General features: G+C 36.2%; 1 protein-coding gene across 2 annotated transcripts in view; it reads left to right on the plus strand.

The window, feature by feature from the left end:
- PRKG1 (protein kinase cGMP-dependent 1) overlaps window positions 1-20,942 on the plus strand; it is a 1,262,482-nt gene that overhangs the window by 1,194,282 nt on the left and 47,258 nt on the right. For both annotated transcript variants that reach the window (XM_060102657.1, XM_060102651.1), the window contains exon 10: window positions 11,667-11,763. In XM_060102657.1, the coding sequence (XP_059958640.1) occupies window positions 11,667-11,763 (97 nt within the window). The remainder of the gene's footprint in view (window positions 1-11,666; window positions 11,764-20,942) is intronic.

Genomic DNA, 20,942 nt, shown 5'->3' on the forward strand with positions numbered 1-20,942 from the left:
AGCAATAGTCTAAACTGTCATATTTAAGAATAGACAGATAGTAACATAATTCTACTCCCTACATATAAATATTTTCTAGACAAACATGACAAGACCTGCAACTGTAATGTTAGCAACCCAAAACCGAAAACTACAGTAATTCTTATTGCTTTTTTTTTACATCTGTTTTCCAATTAGCAAGTAGCACTCTACAAATTAATAATCATGTTTATTGAAACTACTTCAAATCTTGTCTCTTACATTAAACACAGATTTGAGCCCTATTTCAGCTTCATACATAGGCTGGAACACAATTTAGAAATTTAAAAAGTTAACTTTGTGCAAGCCAAATAACTCACTTGGGTCAAGGTCATCTTGTGGCCCATGTTGGTGACTTGATTCTCCAGAATTTAGCAAGAAAAGCCTGTAGGAATCTTGTTTCTGAAACAGTTATCAACATAGCAGTGGATGTGTTGACACCAGAATGTCAATGTATCAGCTTTTTAAAAGACAAAACTCCACAGACCGATTATCTATCTATCTATCTATCCATCACCTATTTTCTATTACTTTTTTAAAAACGATTTATTTATTTATTTAATTTATTTTTGGCTGCGTCGGGTCTTAGTTGCAGCACCGGGATCTTCATTGAGACATGTGGGATCTTCCGTTGCGGCATGCTGGCTTCTCTCTAGTTGTGGCCTGTGGGTTTTCTCTTCTCTAGTTGCGACGTACAGGCTCCAGGGCACGTGGGCTCTGTAGTTTGCAGCACATGGGCTCTCTAGTTGAGGTGCACAAGCTCTCTAGTTGTGACACGCAGGCTTAGTTGCCCCAAGTCAGGTGGGATCTTAGGTCCCTGACCAGGGATCGAACCCGCGTCCCCTGCATTGTAAGGTGGATTCTTTACCACTGGACCACCAGGGAAGTCCTGATTTTCTATTACTTTTCTTAAGTGATATCTTTATGCAAATAGCACTATAGTATAATTTCATTATTACTGAAATTTCCTTTGTAGTTCAGTAAAAATAGAGTAATCACTGCTAAAAATACATTTCCTCAATTTGTAATTGTTTACCTCATATTTTATATATTGTATATATTCACTGAGGTTTATGTTCCATCTATTTTTCTTACACCTGGCCAAATACCACAAGTTCTACAGAAATGATGAAATTCTGGGACTCCTTCAGCTTCCCACTTGGAAGGAGAGACCACCCTTCTCTGCAGTCCCACCCTCTGAATCCCCTGATTTCCTTCTAGCTCACTTCACTGGATACCTGCTCACAGGTGCTGAGACACAGTACAAATTTCTAAGTTCAGTTCATCAATTTCCTGTTCTGAAGGGGAAGAAGAAAGGTTTTCTGTCCTCTATCTGCTGTTCTGTTATGTCAGCAAACTTACAAGAGGGCAAATCAGACTGAGAATCCAATCAGATACTGTCTGTTCTCTGAACATGAAAAATGAACATCCAACATCCAGATCATTAAACCTGGTAGAGAGAAGCAAGTCAAGGTGATGCTCTCATCACAAGTATAGCCTGTTCTATTGTCAAAAGACCTTGCAAAACCAGGTTAATCCTCCAAGGCCAGGTGAATTTGGTTAGTTGCTAACTCCTGAGAGAAAATTTAATAACGTGGATGAGGAAAAGGAGGTCATAAAAAGAGAACTGAATATAGGGTGTAGCCAAGGTGTCAACTCCATCCCTGGAAAATCTGTGAGGAAAAGAAAGTCAAATATGAAAAAAATATTCTCTAGCTGTTAAGTGGTATAAAGAATAGCCATAATAGGTCTGAATGCCCTCCCCAATCTCCTTCATTTCACTCTTTCTATTATTTATTAATTATAAAAAAAGAAGAAAATAATTTAGTGCTATTCAAATAGATATATACAAATGTCAACATAGAACAAAGCTGTATTTTGCATCCAGATGGCAATGACTTGATAACAAATAGGTAGTATCTGCTGAGATTTCATTCATTGATAAATGCACCATCACTGTTACTGAAAAACTTGACATGGCAAAAAAATTTTTTTAACATCTTTATTGGAGTATAATTGCTTTACAATGTTGTGCTAGTTTCCACTGTATGACAGAGTGAATCAGCTATACATACACATACATCTCCATATCTCCTCCCTCTTGCATCTCCCTCCCACCCTCCCTATCCTACCCCACTAGGTGGTCACAAAGCACCGAACTGATCTCCCTGTGCTATGCAGCTGCTTCCCACTAGCTATCTATTTTACATTTGGTAGTATGTATAAGTGACATGGCAAAAGTTTTGCTTAATTTTCTTCCTTTCCACTTAATATTTTCTCTACTAACAAAAGGACACACAGGCTTCCCCCATTTTAAGAATGGATGGTATTCTCAAAGACCATTTGAGAATAATTGTTTGGAACTTGGGATATATTTCTCTGTGATACTTGTATACTTTGTAATAGATGTCTGTCACATACATATCAAATTAATACTAATAGCTCATCAAAACTTACATATGATCATTAGCCTTGGTATTAAGAGCTGTATAGACTTATATCTATTAATCTTATTTTAAAATACTGATGCCCGGTCCAAAATCCTAAGGTTTTATTAAGGTCTGTTTTTAACTCAACCTAGTTAATTCTGATATGAATCCTGGGTGAGAGGGCACCTCTGGTGTATTAGAGTCTATGATGAAATGCATTAACAGTTCTATTTTGAACATGAAGTCATATCTTTCCCAGCTCCTGGGTCAGGGGTCTCCTGCTTACCAGTTGCTGAGAGCAAGAGTCCCTTAAATGAAAACCTCTGTAGTATTTCCTGAAATAAGTGCTTCAGGAGTCATGGATCAGAGGACAGGATTGGAGCACAAAAGAGGCAAAGAGAAGCTGTGGGTACCAGGGCTTTCTGTCAAGTGTGTATTTCTTAGGACACTTGGAATCCCAGAATGATCAAGCTGCAAGTGAGCTTCATAGGCCCGTCTAGTGCAAACCCTTCATTTTACACAAAGGGGAATCTGTTGCTTAGGCAGATCCTGGGCCAACTCCTGATCACTTCTTTTCCTATATTCCCAGAGGCCTGGGAGAGTGGCTTATAGTCTCATTTTCTTCTTGCCACACACTGCATTTTACTCCCTTTTCTTCCTTTGGCCCACTGTGACCATGACCACATCCCAAAGCCTCTTGTCTCTGAAGTTCGTGTAGAATCCTTCAGAAATAAAGGGGAGCCACGAAAATCGGGGTACATAGCAAAGGTCCTGAGTCCAGAAGTAAAAGCTGACCCTCTAGTGTTCATTTAAGTCTTTCCTAATCCTTCCGTTCCTAGTTCAGTCTTCTGACTGATCCCTTGAGAAAGATCATAACTAAGACTAATTATGAGGTTTAATTAAGCTTAAAATTTCTCTTATTTCTTTCAATATTTTAACCCTCATATAAAAAATGACCTATAAGAAAAGGCAAAGAGCTCTTAGTTTGGGGGCAGAAAAGAGATTTTTATATTTGAGGAGAAAACTTGGGCTGTCTTTACCCATCCCTTCTTTAGAAATGTAGTCTATGGCAAACATTGTCCTCATGGAAATTGAATGAGAGTTCTGCTGTAGTGGCATGAGGCAACAAAATGAGGATGAGGGATTCTTCCCACAGGCAGAGTTGTTGGAACAGTGAAGGTAGAAAGAGTTATTTTTACCTACCTTCTTTCCCCTTAAACTTCAACTTCCTGGCCTTTGGAAGTTATGCTGTGCCAGTCTGGACCACCCTCGTCCACAATCATAAGCAAAAGGCTCAACATGAAAAATTTGAACATGGACTTAATATCTGATAATATTAATGGGTTATTTCTAATGTTTCCTTAGATGTGATAATATTGTGGCTATGTTTAAAAGGGAATACTTACCTTTTAGCAATATATGCTGATATATTTACAGCATATTCTTGTAATATATTTACAATATTCTTGGAATATTTTCTATGTAAAAATAATTGAAATGAAATGTAGGATTTGTCTTTCATTTATAATATTAAAAATTAATTGTACAAACAAACAAAAAGACTCAGGATGAGATTCTGAGGTATGGGAAAGGGAGAAGGAGGAAATTAAATTGCACTGAGATGAGAGAAAACTTTCTCGGACCACTAGCCCCTGATGGCTATCCATTTATATGAAGGCAATATCTCTTCTGGCATAAATAAAGTTGGGGACTGCATGCTTTTTTTGGTTGAATACATACGTGCAAGTATCTGTATTCTCTGAAGCAAAAATAATAATCACTGAATAACTTAATCAATAACTTTCTATTTTGGGCCAGTGACTCTGTTAAGGTAAGTAACAAACACTAAAAGGGAAAAAAATCTTTAATTCCTTTTTGCCAATTTTTTCATGGCAATATATATTTACTTAGGCCATTATTTCAGAAAAAGAAAAGTTCATTTCAAACTACTATATGGAATCTATTTAAAAACTGAATAAATAAAAATGCATGTTGGTCAATACATTTCAAGCTAACATTGGGAGCTTATCCTCACTCATCTTCTACAAATGCTGATCTGATGTTTACATTTTTAAAAAATTATCTTTTGAGCATCAGTGTATTTTCATTTTGAGTCCTTTTAATTAACTGGAGCACACACACCCACAGGCCACATCATAGACAAGAAGGCATCAGTGCTTAGCTACAGGAGTCACATTCTTGACATAAATGTGTAATAAAATAACATATTATTCAAATATTTTATAACTTGAGTGTTTGCCTTTGTTTTTCAAATATCAGAATATTGTAAAAACTGTGAAGATAGGGCCTCCCTGGTGGCGCAAGTGGTTGAGAGTCCGCCTGCCGATGCAGGGGATACGGGTTCGTGCCCCGGTCTGGGAGGATCCCATATGCCGCGGAGCGGCTGGGCCCGTGAGCCATGGCCGCTGAGCCTGCGCGTCCGGAGCCTGCGCGTCCGGAGCCTGTGCTCCGCAACGGGGGAGGCCACAACAGTGAGAGGCCCGCATACTGCAAAAAAAAAAAAAAAAAAAAAAAAAAAAAAAAAAAAACTGTGAAGATAGAATCAGATAGTAAAAAATATTACAGACCACAAGTCAAAATGCCAGTCCCTCATGCCTTAGTCTTTGTGACTTTGGCTAAGTCACTTACCATCTCTGGACTTAATTTGTTCATTTTTAAAAATGTGAAGGTTGGATTAGATGAGCTCCCAAGGGTGTTGATCCAGATTTTGAACCATGTTAGTATCTTAATACTTTGAGATAAAGCATCTTTAAAGTTGTCTGATTCTCTACTATCTTGTTTAAAGGAAATTGAATTTCTGGGAATAAGTGTAAATATGCTACAATGTGAAACATGCCCAAGGTTTCTAGTTCTAATTCTAGTGTTTAATTACTGAAATCAATCACTTATCACCAACTGGTCTACCCAGTTACAAAACAGAAGTAAAAATACTTGTTATCCCATCTTCACAGAGAATCGGGGAGGATCAATTAAATGAAATAAATTGTAGAGTCCTTGGAAGAAAAGAAAGGTACTTCCTAAATACAAAGTATTTGCATTACTATCATTCTTATTATGCATCAGATATGAGCAATGCAATTTTCCTGTGTATTCCTGTTGGCTTTATCTTCTCAAGGGAATGTATTTGAAAAATAAGTAGAACTATTTCATGGCTACGGTACTTAAAAAAAAAGACTGTGTTTCTGAAAACCACAATTTTGGAAATACAGAAAGAAAACTAATGCTATCTCAAATTCCCTGAAGAAGAGATTACATTTTCTGGAGAAAACTGACATAATGAAATACTTTATATTCATTAAGTTACTTTCAAGCTTTTTATTTCTTCAAGTTTTTACCACTAATGTTAAAAGACTAGTGACTATACCTGTATGCTTTATGGCCAAATAAATTAGAAATTGTCCCTTTTTGTTTAGAATTTTAGGAATAGGGTTTCTTATGTTTAAAGGTTTTGTTTGTTTTGTTTTGTTTTTAAAAACCCTTATAGTAATAGAGACTTTTGTAAAGTGTTATTTGGAAAACATTATTTCAACAGGAAATAACTCCCTATACAAACCTTGAACAATAAAATGGTTCACAGTTTTCCAGTGAAGTCAGAAGATTCTGCTTTTAAAGTTTAGTTTAACAATGAGATTTTTAATAAAACAATTAACTTAATAGATGACTGGTGACTTGATTATAGATTTAATAAAGACTATCCATTTTTATTTTAGTGGCTAAGCTTATTTAATCCCAAACATTTTAGAATCAGGGAAATAGGACATGTAGTAACTATTTTCACATACACAAAGTTAATGTAGCACAATGAGGTGACAGTCCCAGTAGTTTAAGCCCAAATCACATCTGTGTTAAATATGCAAATAAGTATTATTGGTCCAGTTTTCAATTCTGCTTTCTCTATATATAGTTACTTGTCTGGCTGAATTTGTATTTACTCTTCAAGACCTACAAATTACTTAATGCACCAAGTTTTATTAAATCAAGAACTGTTATTACATAAAATCCTGTGTACCAAGTTATGTTTATTCAGTAGATGGCCAGCATTAGAGCTTGCATGCATCATAGACCAGGTATACATATTTTATGCTTAAGGCGACTGTCGAAAAGTTCTTACCTCTTTTAACTATTTCTGTAAATATTTATTTATAGATATCAATGTTCTTTGATCACATAAAAAGTGGAAGGATTTCTAGGAGTTTATCTGAACATTTAAGTAAGCTAGGGCTCTGACTTTATCTATACAACTCATACTTATTTAAGTGTATGTTGATACATTTACAAAGGCCTACATGTTGAATTCAGGACTTGGAAATACAAAGTCACTGACAGAGTCAGGACCACGAGTCGTGAGCGTCTGTTTGTATTCTAGGATGAGCTCTTGCATTATTTTTAAGTACAGAGTAGACATTGATTGTCTGATTGAATCTCATCTTACCTATTAAAAGTTACAGAATAAAAATCTTAGTCACAGATGAGAGTTCATGTGTGTTTACTGAAACATTTTATAGATTTCCCCAAGAACTGATAAAACTAGATTCAACAGGAAATAAAAATATACCCAAGAGCAGATGAGCACAGGCAAAGCAGTGGTGGCTGATCTGCACGTGGGTTAAAAGATGCTAAGACTATGTTTGATTTTCCTTGGAGACCCTTAGAGTAGACTTCTGAAACTGATTTGGATTATAGATTTTGCTAAAGTAAATAGGGCACATTAGCCTTTTGTTTCATTGGCTTTTAATTACTGGCTTTTGTATCCCATCTGGAATGTCCCTTTGGATTCTTGGACCTTATTTTAAAACTGCACATACTATTGTTTGCTTTTTAGAATAATGCTGAGCCATTTCTGCTATTGTAATATCAAGGTGAAGATAAAATTTTAAGTTTCAGACATTTTTGTACTGGGTCATATTTGGTTTTCAGTATTAAGGAGAGATGTTTGCTTCTTAATAATAGTGGTCAGTCATAAGGAATAGAACCCAATTGTGTTATTTTGAAATGATGACAGAATTGATTCATGGATATCTGGCAACAACAAAAAAGAAACAATTATGGTGAATAATAAAGGACATCTGAGTCTTACTCTTTGGTTTTGTGGAAGCTGGTGATATTGGAAGAGATGGAAAAATAAAAACTAATGGTTATTTTCTATTTCTGAAAGGAAGTGAATATAATACTGGATAGATATGTAGTTTTAGATAAAGAGAGGTTAAGATTATTCCAGTATTATTTTTCTGTTTCTAGACTTTGCATGTATGTCTTGGTCTCATCATCATTACACCTGCAGCTTTACATTTTCATTGCTTTTAGAACCTCCTTTGGTGTATAAGCAGAAATGAAAAGAGAAGGTGAAAATGTAGGCAACTTTGTTTCTTTCTAGCAGTTCTTGAAAGTTCCATATTTCACTATTTAAAGAGTACCCTGTACAAATTAGTGACTTTCTGTGGATTCTAATCACCAAAGCCCCAGGTGAATCTTATGGTCAGGTATGTTTGAGGAATGATATATTATCTCTCTACTTCATCCAACACACTTATTCTCTTGTTATATAGTTATTTGCATGTTGTTAACCTATTTTGAGAGTTTATAAGCTCCTTGAAGTTATACAGACAGAGTATGTCAGTATCTGCACTTTTCTGGAAAGAGAATCCATAGCTTTCACCCTATACCAAAAAAAAAAAAAAATGAATACAGTTGACCCTTGAACAACTTAGGTTTGAACTGTACAGATCCACTAATCTGCAGATTTTTTTCAGTAATAAATACTACATGATCCAGTTGGTTGAATGGGTGGATATGGAACTATGGATACAGAAAAATTGTGGATATGGAGGACCCACTATAAATTATACATGAATTTTTGACTGTATGAGGGTCGGCGCCCCAACCCTTGCATTGTTCAAGAGTCAACTGTAAATAATAGTATTCTCTTAAAAAATCTGTATCTCAAACTAAGGTAGGAACATTAGAAAATACACTTCATACTCTTTGCTAGATTTTAAGCAACGAAACATCAGGAATTGAATGCCTTACTGATATATATTTCCCCTAGCACTTGGGAACTGTCCCTCTCATAAACACTTTTGCACAGATGGATTTTAGAGTTGCATAAATCTGGGCCTAATTCCTTGGACCTGGTACCCCACAGTAGTAAGTAAGCTAGGAACTTGTGTTCCACGGTTACCTCCTTCAGGCAAGAGAAGTTTTATAGAACAAGAGCCATTTACTTAACCAATTTATTTTGTCTCCTTCCCCACTCAAAATTATCAACTCTAAAGAATGTAGAACATAATGGATAGATTCAAATTATTTTCAAATAATTCCTGAGTAAAAAGAAAGAATGAAAACGTCCCTCCAAGTTACGAGCTAGAGGGGTGAGATACCTCCAGAAGCTAAATCATCTATAGTTTGGCTTTTTTAAAAAAGTCTCTTCGGGTGGTGATTTCCATGTTAAAAAAAAAAGCTATTTATTCAAAAAGGAAAAGTGTACAGAGTCTCTGTGATGAAGCGACTCCCTAAAGAGTAATCTCAATGAGGAAAAAAAAAGACATGAAGTTCTAAGCAACAACATTTCCTTGGTTGGGGCTTCCCTGGTGGCACAGTGGTTGAGAGTCCGCCTGCCGATGCAGGGGACACGGGTTCATGCCCCGGTCCGGGAAGATCCCACATGCCACGGAGCAGCTGGGCCCGTGAGCCATGGCCGCTGAGCCTGCATGTCCGGAGCCTTTAAAAAACATTTCCTTGGTTGGAAAAGAGAAACTGCTCTGGTAGCGTTCTTACATTCTTTGGCTTCCCCAAGAATCGCAACTTGAGGCAAATGGAAAGAGAATGGAGGATCAAGAGCACAATTACCCAAAGGTCTCTTTAAAAGATATCTCACCAAACACTCCATAAAAATCACCCAACTAGGAAGTATTTTAAAAATTCACCTAGAAATAATAGCAAAGTAATTAGCAAAGTTTTGCATTCTGCATCTGTCTTTTTTTTATCAATGTTGCTTTTTTTTTTTTAAGTTGTGTTAGCCATTACAGAGCTATTGTTTATTCCTATAGGTCTAGGACAAGAGGGGCAGGAGTCAAGGCCAAGTTATGAGTCCTCAATACTTTTGCCATGAATGCATCACACTCCAGACTCATTGGACAGCTACTGATTTCCTTGGATCATTTTAATCCAACCCAAAATTCTTCTATGGCTCTGGAACCTCCTGAGGCTTTCAGAGGGGTTAGAACTATGGCTCTCGACCCTTAACTGTGCATCAGAATCACCCAAGGCGGTGTAAAAGTATATAGATACATGATACTGCTTCCAGAGATTGCTGATCGACTTGATCTGTGGTGGGACACAGATTAAGTGGTTTCTGAAAGATGCTCAGGAAGTTCTGATGTGCAACAAATGGCTGAAGATGACTTGTTTAGACATTTCCAGACTAATTTTACAAACCCAAATATAAGGATTTGGGGGGGAGGTGCATCTTCAAGAGCTATAAGTAATAACACCATACTTTAAATATATAAAATGGTGTCAGAGTAGTCTGAAAGAGTTTACCCTTTTCAATCTGAGATTTCTAAACCCAGCAAGCACATAAGATATTATTCAAAAACAATCTCATTAAGAATTTGACTGCCGGAAATTCTTGAACACCTACATACAATCATGGTGGGGGGGTCTGATCCCAGCAGGTGTCCTTTTTAAACACCTGTTGGAGTGAACTCTGCCACTGGCCCTTTAAATGGGATGGAGTTTTAATTTTCCAAAAGCTGGGAGTCAGTTAGAATGCTAGAAATGCACATTTGTTGCTTACATTCCATTCTAGTAAACCATCTCCTGAAGTGCTATGTTGATCTCTTGATTGTGTAGTTAATGAGAGAAATCTATAGATACCATTCAGAATGCCTAGCAGTCTTGTTTATAGAGGTTAACTAGAGAGAGTTGATTTCCCATCATCAGCTAATAAGGAGAAACACTGTTTACCATCTTGTGAGTCTTTCAAGAATTGATGTGTTTAAAAACCAGAATTGTCATTGTAAATTGGAGAGTGTTGAAAGCTCACCTAGATAACTGTTTTACATTTTTTCCCAAGTGGAGAGTCTGAATTTGTGTTTGATTATAATGAAATAGCTAAAATGTTACACAGCTTAAGGCCAAACATGCCTGTGAATTATTCTATCCAAAAGCTGACATAAACGAACTGTGTTAGTATCACTATTTCAAGCACGTTCATCATGTCTATCTATAGCATACTACTGAATCAGGTACCGCCTGGCTGATGGTCATGGGTTACACATAGCTCATCAAATACTTTATTTTTGAGACAGCTGAATTACTCCCTGACCTGACTTTAGTGAGTGGGAGGGTCATCATCTTTATGCCTTACTGCCCTTTCTAAAAATAGTAGGGGCTTTAACAAGGAGATATTTTAAGCAGCTCATATTCACTTGTCTCCTCAGGGGAAGCTTATTTTGGCCACTTGCATGTGTCCCATTTGCATAGAGTTAAACTTTGGAGGCTAGTCTGTGCTCCTTCACACCACTCATCTAAGAAACTGGCAAGCGTAAAGACACTGGAATTACTAGCTGAGAGTCAGTGGGTAAACACAAACGAAGGGAAGACACTTTTTAGGAATGTGACTATGCTTCCGAAATCATCCATTTCAGACATTTTCACATCAGTCCTCAGCTTTTCGGATCTGTTTTCATAAAACCTGGCCGTGATTTCACTCCAGAGACCTCAATGATCTTGCCGCTTTTAATAAACATTAATAGGAGCCACTGCCAGCCTGTGGATAAGGGAAACTAATGAGAAACTGCCATCCAAAATCTGAACAGCAAAAACAAAACCAAGCCAAACCAAAAAATCCAAAACAAAACCAAAAAAGAACAACTCAAACAATCTGTGCTCACAAGGAGACGCATAGAAAAACACCGAGATGTAACTTTGATTTGATAACTGGATTTATCAGTCACATGACTGACATGCAGTGGGTACTTTGTATTTTTCTACTCTGAAATACAAGTGCAAATCTATGTTATTCTGCACAACTGGGACCAAAAAATTATGAGTGTGAGAAAACGCAGACTCTAAAAGCAAGATGGAATTTAAGCAGGTAAACCCTGTTTCACAGTCATGTCATTCCAGTACAGCTGTACGTGGTACTCGTGTTTGCACCTCTAAGAAATTTCCATTTTTTCGCATCAAAAACTCCAGATATGAAGCTGAAGCTGCTTTCTTCGCCAACCTGAAGCTGTCTGATTTCAACATCATTGACACCCTTGGAGTTGGAGGTTTCGGACGAGTAGAACTGGTAGGTGATTGCTCTTTAAATGCTTTTGAGAGTCCTGTCTTCCTTTTTAATTTTTTCTCCTAGATTAAGATTTCTTCTCTGTCTAATCATTAATTACTATTGTTCCTAAATTGGTACCAAATACTCTCAGCACAACAGAGTTTGCAACAAAGTGAACTATGTTATGTAATCAGTAAATGAAAAATAAAATAAACACCAACTTACTTTTTAGGAAACCTCTGCATATTAAATGAAAGGTAAACACATGTACTTAATGAGGAGTCATAAAGCACTTATTACCCGCTGATTTTCTGTGATCTTTATTTACTTCCTTAGATCTGAGCAGTGCTCACTAACTTAATTATGCACTCTATAATCACAATAACTAAAGTGTAAATTTAAATATATATAAAGGGAGATGAGGTATATTTACATGTATTATATATCTATGTATATAACATATAATTATTCTCACCGCTGCTTTAAAAATTAAGTAAATGGTGTTGTAGTTATTCTGTGATTCTGTAGTTATAATCACCTATTTAGATTATAGTACATATATATACACACATATATATAACTGTATTGGATAATATGGTATGAATATTTTATATAGTTTATTTCACACACATGTTTATTTGTGTGTATACACACACAGCTAAGTGAAGATGAAGAAGACATTTTGGCACAAGTTCATACATTAAACACATGGCATCAATATGGTGTAAACCAAATGAAAGCATGTTCTATTGTGCCTTTGTTTAAAATATAAATTTAAAAACTGACATATTACAACAAAAATTAGAAAAAAATGTATTCTTGTGACTGAGTTGCTGCATTCCAGACTGTGTGGATAAAAACCGTATTTGAGAATGTAGATTAATGTCCACCTCTCCTGAACATGGAGGAGTCCCTGATATCAGACACCAGTACAGTATGTTAGGAACTCCCTGAGACTGTGTACAGTTCAGTAAATAGTTACTGTTGCCATCAGGCAGTAGGAGAAATCCCCTTCCTTAAAAGTAGATTGACCTAGCACTATTTTTGTATTTGTCCATTTGTGCTGTAGTTGGGATTTTTGACTTTGATGGGCAGAATGATGTTATTTACTTAAATATTAGACAAGAAGGGTTTAGAGCCATAAAGTGTTTCACTGAATTTGTGTGATGCTTCCCTTAACACTGGCTGGAGATACTATAGTAATACTACTGCTGACTTGATTCCTGACTTCATAGTGTGCCTCTGGGGATCTAAGTATTGAATGTTTTCAATTACAGGAGTAAAAATCAAGTAAGGGCTTAGAAAAACCTCTTGCTTTTCTGAATCCTGACAATCAATGCAGTCTTAGATTTATTTTTCAAGAACATTAATTTTGTGATGAAATATAACTTCACATAGTTAATGAAGATTTAATGACAGTGTTATACATAAACAGCTTTGCACTGGGAGTGTTGGGACGTAGAAACAGCACAGTGTAGAGCTCCTAGCCATGAAGGATTTATTGTCTGCTGTGTTTAGTTACATAGTTGTATGTGTCTAAACCACTCTCTCTATGAAGCAGTATAAAGGACAGAATTCCCTAGAGATTAATTTTATGGCCGTTACAGTTTCTTAAAATTATTTTTTTAAGGACTGTGGACAATAAAATTGCTGTTTTAGTTGACCAAAAAAATCAACATTATAACTTTGTGGAGGTCTGATAACTTCAAATTGGGAAACTTTAAGTTACCAGTGAGATATTTTATGAAATATAGGAATCTACTTAGGATTTTTGAAATACTGGAAATCATTTAAAGACACTGAAACCACTTCAAGATGCATAATCAAATGCCAAGCTGATAGTGGAAAGCTTCTAGAAAATTCCCTCAAAAATGTGAGGAGGGGTTTTCTCTGGTGGCGCAGTGGTTGAGAGGCCCACGTACCGCAAAAAAAAAAAAAAAGTGAGGAGGCACAAACAATCACAAAATTAAGGAAGGTTCAAAGCGGGCATATTAAAGGTAATGCAGGGCTTCCCTGGTGGTGCAGTGGTTGAGAGCCCGCCTGCCGATGCAGGGGACACGGGTTCGTGCCCCTGTCTGGGAAGATCCCACATGCCGCGGAGCGGCTGGGCCCGTGGGCCATGGCCGCTGAGCCTGCGTGTCCAGAGCCTGTGCTCCACATCGGGAGAGGCCACAACAGTGAGAGGCCAGCGTAAGGCAAAAAAAAAAAAAGGTAATGCAGTTTAAAAAGACAAAATATGTATGTGTTTGTAGGCATGTATGTGCTTGAGTACATACATATTCATATATAATCTTCATCCCAGGAGTGATAATCAAAGGCAGTTCAGCAATTTTCTTCTCATGGACGTGATATTTTACACGTCTACACAAATATTTTTAGACTAATGGAAATCATAACCTCAAGGATTAACTTAGGTTGGAGCTGTAGCCTGGTTTGAAAAACTTTATATGTATTCCTGCATGATAAACCCAAAATGGGTTATAAAGTATAACTAGTACATCATGGGTAGAGGTGCAGTCTTTAACCTCTGAAGTGACATCATCTTGTGTGATCTTGCACTTCCCAAACACACTAGGGGATTATCCTAATACCCAAATTGTCTTCACTGTTCGATGTGGACTACCCATTTAAGTGATCACTATTATTACCCCAGAATCCATTGTTCCCACTTCTTGCCACTTACTAACTGCCCAATAAGATTAATTACTGGGTATGAAAAATATTCTTTTCTGTGATGGTTCATTTTTACATGTATTCAGTGACGCCAGAATTGGGAGTTTGGCTTCAACACTTTGACTGTAATTACACATACTGTTGTCATAGCAGACAGTGAATCTCCATGAGGACAGTGGTGACTGCCCAGGAGGTAGAAGTGTCCTGTTAGAGTAGGACTCACACCCTTCAAAGGTAGAAGGAGGATCTAGGCAGAGCCCAGTTCTGTTGTGATTACAAAAGTTTTCCTTTCACTCCCCTCTGCAAATGGTGCATGCGAGATAATTTTATCAGTATTATAGAGTGCTATCTTTACACAATATAACCTTCACATGAACTCATTTATGTATGTTTTACATATACACAGTATTGAACATGTTAATACCAAGTATATAATACTTACACATTGAACCTACCAATTCTTTGTTCAGTAGTAATGTTGATCAGGTAAATGACATTATAAAAATTACCACAGTTACACTTTAATTTTATAATTCTATTTTTAAAATTTTTCCCAGGTGTTGATTATAAGATGATAAACTACTGAATGGGGTATGAAGAATTAAGAAATTTGAATTTGTGAACCCCAGTTCCTGTTAGAACTAAGTTAGGAGTGTAGTTTTATTATCATTTGATATACAGATCATGTTCATGTTATTTGCTTAATGTAATACCATTCAAACACTTCTTAGCATTTCTTAATTTTTATCATTTATGTCAATTTAGGTGAATTTAGATGCAGGGGTATTTTTCAGGCAGAAGAATTGCTAAAATAATTTATTGCCAGCTTTTAGAGATGAGAACATAATTTTGGAACATAATAGAAACTTAAATATTTGTTCAATGATGAGACCAGAAGCTTGAAGTGAAGGTCTCATAGGAATGGGAGTTCTGTTCTTAAGTTATTCAGTCTATTTCATAAATACTTTTAGCATAAGTGATTTCAACTAGTTTAATATCAGACATGTCTTGTTCACACTCATTACCTTTGGGAAGTCATTTATACTGCTTTCCTTTCTGTGATCTGGTATATACCATATTTTCTGCACATATTTTTATTTTGAAGAACCACTCTCTAACTTATTCAGTGCTACCTGTTTACAGAATATTTTCCAGAAGACCACACTCCATTTATAATAGCACCTTCAGCTAAAGAACTCAGCTTTTTTAAAATATATGATTTACTCATTAAAGCTATGAACAATGCTGTAAGACATCTAGGTAATCCTCTTAATTTACAAGATGTGACTGTAAAATAAGGAGATGGAGTTTACAAATCACAAGTGAAAATTAGTCCCATTACTTTATGGTCACATTCCAAATTTACTCTCCTTTGCCCTTGTCAGAGAGGTGCTTGCTTTTCAGAGTAGATTGGTACAAGTCAAACTTTTTAATCTAGCAATGCTATGTAGTGGTTGCTTTAAATAATAAATATGTAATCTATTTATTCAGCAATTCAATGCCTCATATACCAGAGCACCATACTTGGATAAAATATAGGAAGAATGATATGGAAAACATAATCTCTGTCGTCTTGGATTATATTCTTTCTACACAATTTATTATGTATTTATGTAGTGAGCTCTCTGCTGGGATATACACAGTTTAACAGAAAATAGCCACTGCCTCTAGGGACTCACAGTCCACTAGGAGGGACAATCATGCAAACTAATAAGTAAACCCATAATCAGAGTATGAGCAGCACGTGCTCAGTGTGTGGAGGGGCAAGATTTCTTAGAGGAGGAAGCATTTCTAAGACAGAGGGATCGACATCAAGGCATTGCCATAAATAACCTCAAGCATTATGGTCTGCTCTCGTAAAATGAAACTACTGCAGGATAGTTTGTTAATAAACTGATATTAATAATGTTTATTAATAAATTGGTATTACTTTCTTACTAAAATAATCGAGCTTTTCCTTTGAACCCAGCTTTACAATCTTCAAATGGCTCTCATATCCAGTATATAATTTTGCCTTTAGAGCTATCATAGGAGGCATAAGCCACATTTCACAGGAGCTAAGTCATGAATAATGTGTATAAGTGACCTAAGATCACACGGTCACTGAAAGAGCTGTTGTTATTGCCCAGAACTGCTGATTTTTAAACTAGACTTTTTCTTTTTTTTATCATTCTGACTACTAAAAATATTTAGATTCTTATTACCACCAATAACAGCCACCATTATCAAATCAGACAAGTGTCACTTTATTATCATAGGTACACGTTTGTTTTTTTAAAAAAGTCTTCTAGAATTCAAGAACCTGTCTTAGACATAAATATGGAATAGATGCCATGATTATCTGCTATTCACCTCTTCTTCTATCAAACCTTCAGAGACTCTTTTTTCTGTTTTCTCTTTTGCAGCTCCTAGTTGAGTGTTAAAATATCTGTGGAGGAAAAAATAAAGATCAGACAGTATCACGTGGTAGCTAAAAGCTAGAGCTCTGGAATCAGACTGTCTGGATTGAGGTCTCACCAGCTGTGTGTGATTAGTCATTTACTTAAACCTCCTGAGCCTCAGTTTCCTCATCTCTAAAAGGAGGATAAAAATAGGCTGTGTGCCTCATGCATTGCAAAGATTAAATGAGTTAAAGTCCCAAAGTAGTGCCTCACGTATATGTCAGTAAGTGTTGGCAGTGTTGTTATTATTATTAAAATATTCTAATGATAACTATCATTTTCAGCTCTACCCATAGAAAAGGAAGGGAATGAAATATTTTACTCTTTTCTCTCCCATTGTTAGGCCAAGTGCTGAGAATACAAGCATTTCTCCCATACATGAAGGAGTCTAAGGTGTTCAAATGACCTTCAGTGATAGCTTCTATTAAATTCCCCCAAACCACTAAAGCTCCTTACTTTCTGAGTTGTCATGAGTAGAGATGGGAAACAATTTTCAGTCTTCCTCGCACTAAACCTTTGTGTACCTGAAGTAGTCTGCTCTTATTTCTCCATTTTTCTTCTAAATTGTAAAGCCCCACCTCTTAACCTCTCAACAGGAAATCGTTTTTGGTGCAAACTGCTAAATCATATCCAGTTTCTCCACAGTCTTCTTAAACCATGGCACCCTGATTGGGCATAATAAGGGTCTGGCTCTTGCCAAATGGAGGACAAAGGTCATTTCTCCTGTGCCACAATCCCATGATCGGATTGCCCAGGAGGGGGCAATGTGGTAGCAAGTTGTAAGAATTCTGCCACATTCACAATCACATTTGTGTAACAGGGTCTGCGTGCTGTACATATGGGCATCCATACCACTCTCGTGGCATTTTTGACAGCTGCTTGGTCACTGTGTGTCACATGCAAGTGACGTGGAAGGCTATGTAAAGCAACTAAAAAAAAAAATAAATAGGGACTAAGAGATGATTAAGCAAGAAATTAGCTGATAAACCTATTGCTCAGTCACAGAGTTTTGTTTCGTCATTATGTAAGGGGAAAGCCTAAGCCAAAGGGAAACCCCATGTGAGATGAAAACTCTTCAAGAGCTTCTTACTGCCAAGCCACATGACAGTGAAATAGAATAGCTGTGGGATCGCTGGACAGCACTACCATTTGTGCCTGCTGTGATTTATGCTGCAGAGGATGCCTGGGAAACCCTGCCATCCTAAGGCCTTGTGTCCTCTGTAGCCAAGGTGAATAAGGACTCTATGCTGGTTGAAAACTCAAAATTGCCTCATTTTAACATAGGCTTTTCTCTAGAAATACCCTACTTGGATTATTATTAAATATGTCATCCTCATTTATATTTATTCTTCAAAAGAATGAAAACTGACACAAATTAGTAATTGTGATAGTGTTGATTTCTGAGAAAATAAGTTATTCAGATAGCTAATGAAAATCCAATTTGATAAATGCTAATTGAACATAATAGGTGCAGTCACAATACAGGCATTCCTCAGAGATAATGCGGGTTCAATTCCAGACCACTGCAATAAAGCAAGTATCACAATAAAGCAAGTCACAGGAATTTTTTGGTTTCCCAATGCATATGACAGTTATGTATACACTATACTATAGTCTATAAAGCATGCAAGAGCATTATGTCTAAAAAAACAATGTACATACCTTAATCAAAAAATACTTTATTGCTATAAAATGCTATCATCTGAGTCTTCAGTGAGTAGTAACATCAAAGATCACTGATCACAGATTATTATAGCAAATATAATAATAATGAAAAAGTTTGAAATACTGTGAGAATTACTAAAATGTGACACAGAGACACGATGTGATCAAATGCTGTTGGAAAAATGATATCGACAGACTTCCTCGACACAGGGTTGCCACAAACCTTCAATTTGTTAAAAATGCAGTATCTGAAAAGTGTGATAAAAAAATGAAGCACAATAAAATGAAGTATGCCTGTATACTGCAACTTCTAAAACATCTAACCACAAGATAGTTTCTAAGCAGAAATCACAGGTAATAAAATTTATCTCTGCTTTGACATATACAAATAAGGTAAAATATGCATGAATTCATCTTGTTACTGTAAATATATTCTCTTTAGTACATTGATAGCTGGAATACAATTTAGACTAAATGAATGACAACAAATAGAACAGTCACACTCTTATACATCTTTTGAAATTATAGGAATTTTATACACTAGCCATCTATTGAAATGAACATTTTTCTTTAAAAGTGTTTGAAATTAGTGTTCTATATAAAGTAAAATGTTAGCATTTCCTCCTCTAAACCTTCATGCTTTTCTAGAAAGATCAATCCACAGTTGGCCCTCAATATTCACAGGTTCCCCATCCATGAATTCATCCAACCTCAGATTGAAAATATTCGATAAGGTTTCAAAAAGCAAAACTTGAATTTGACATGCACCAGAAACAATTTACATAGCATTTACATTGTATTTACAACTATTTATATATTACTTATGCTGTATTTATACCTATTTACATAGCATTTTCATTGTATTAGGTATTATAAGCAATCTAAGGATGATTTAAAGTATACAGGAGGGTATATTTAGGTCATGTGCAAATATTATGCCATTTTATATGAGGGACTTGAGCATCTAAGGATTTTGGTATCCACAGGGGAGACTGGAGTCAATCCCTCAAGGATACTAAGGGACAACTGTAAATCTAGAAGGCACTGGACATGTCTTTCCATGGCTTAAGATAAGTTTTGGATGAAATGTTTTATCATCATTTAACAGTTTGGTCACTCACCCTTTTGTTTTCTGTGACATAAATTTGATTTTTTTTAATCCAGTGAATTTATGGTCACGTGACATTCAGTAAAAGTTTATCTATTAAAAAAATTCCTAAGTATTTTTTGTGGGATATAGCAATATCATGTGTGATTCGTGCCCTCAAAGAACATCTTGCCTTCTCCTACGTAAGAAGATAAGATCAATACATATGAAAAATAGCAAGTGAAATCCTTTAGTATTGCATTAAATTCTAAATCATGAAGAAGGGTTCTCAGCATTTCAAAAAGAGAGCATTTGGAGCTGATGATGTAGCGAGGCCCTGAGAAGACATAGAACTTGAGCCAGGGCTTAGAGAATAGGTTGGGATTTAAATGAACAGATGCGAAAAGGCCATTTGGGGGAAAGGCCATTCCAGGAAAAGTTTACAACACAGGAGGCCACGTGTTTTCACAGGACACCAAAGCAAGTGGCCTGACTAGAGGTTGTGTGAGGGAGCAGTGAGAAATACTAGATAACTAACTGATAAGGTATAACTGTATTATATTCTTAAAGGAGATTAGACTTTAAGGCATTGGGCATTTGGGGGCATTAGGTCAAGAAAAGAACGCAAATAGACACAGACTCAGTTCTCAACTTCCACCCATGAAATAAAAGAATACACTATAAGGTGACTAGAAGGGCTATTTTGAGGTGGCAGTGCTCCCAAAAATAAACATCATAATTTCTCTTCTGAATAAGGTAGTTTACTTTGTGCCAAGATGTATTCCTCATCCCTGAAAATTTTATGTAAACACTTTCAAAGAGAGATCCCTTCCGTAAAAGGGAAAAATAGTCTCCTTGTGTATGTTAGTAATGTTGAAAATAGCCATGTCCTCATAAATAAAATGAAATGATTTATCTTGCTTTCTAGAAATAAATGTAAAAAAGATGATTCTGAATGTTTCACTGTAGCTCATCAGCTGTATACATTTAATTTATTGCTAATTCATATTCTGTCTTTCATATTAACATCCCCCATTGCACTGACATATACCATATATTAGGCTAAACACTGGGCTAAGAAATCAGGAGATTTTGTGGGCCAGATGGCTTGGTACTTAACCCCAGCTTCAGTTAACTGCCTTGCAAATTCACAGGAAGAGTGGGGAGATCATCAATACCCCAAAAGTAACAAGCTAAACCAATGGGAACCACTGTCTGGTCATGGCTGCAATCTCAGATTCCACTTTCATGAACAAAGCAGTTTCAATGTTTAATGCGACTTTTTTTCATAGATAAGTTAGCATAAGCAAAAAACCAGTAAACACATGTTGAAC

This window comes from Mesoplodon densirostris, chromosome 1, assembly GCF_025265405.1.
Source record: "Mesoplodon densirostris isolate mMesDen1 chromosome 1, mMesDen1 primary haplotype, whole genome shotgun sequence".
Classification (NCBI taxonomy): domain Eukaryota; kingdom Metazoa; phylum Chordata; class Mammalia; order Artiodactyla; family Ziphiidae; genus Mesoplodon; species Mesoplodon densirostris.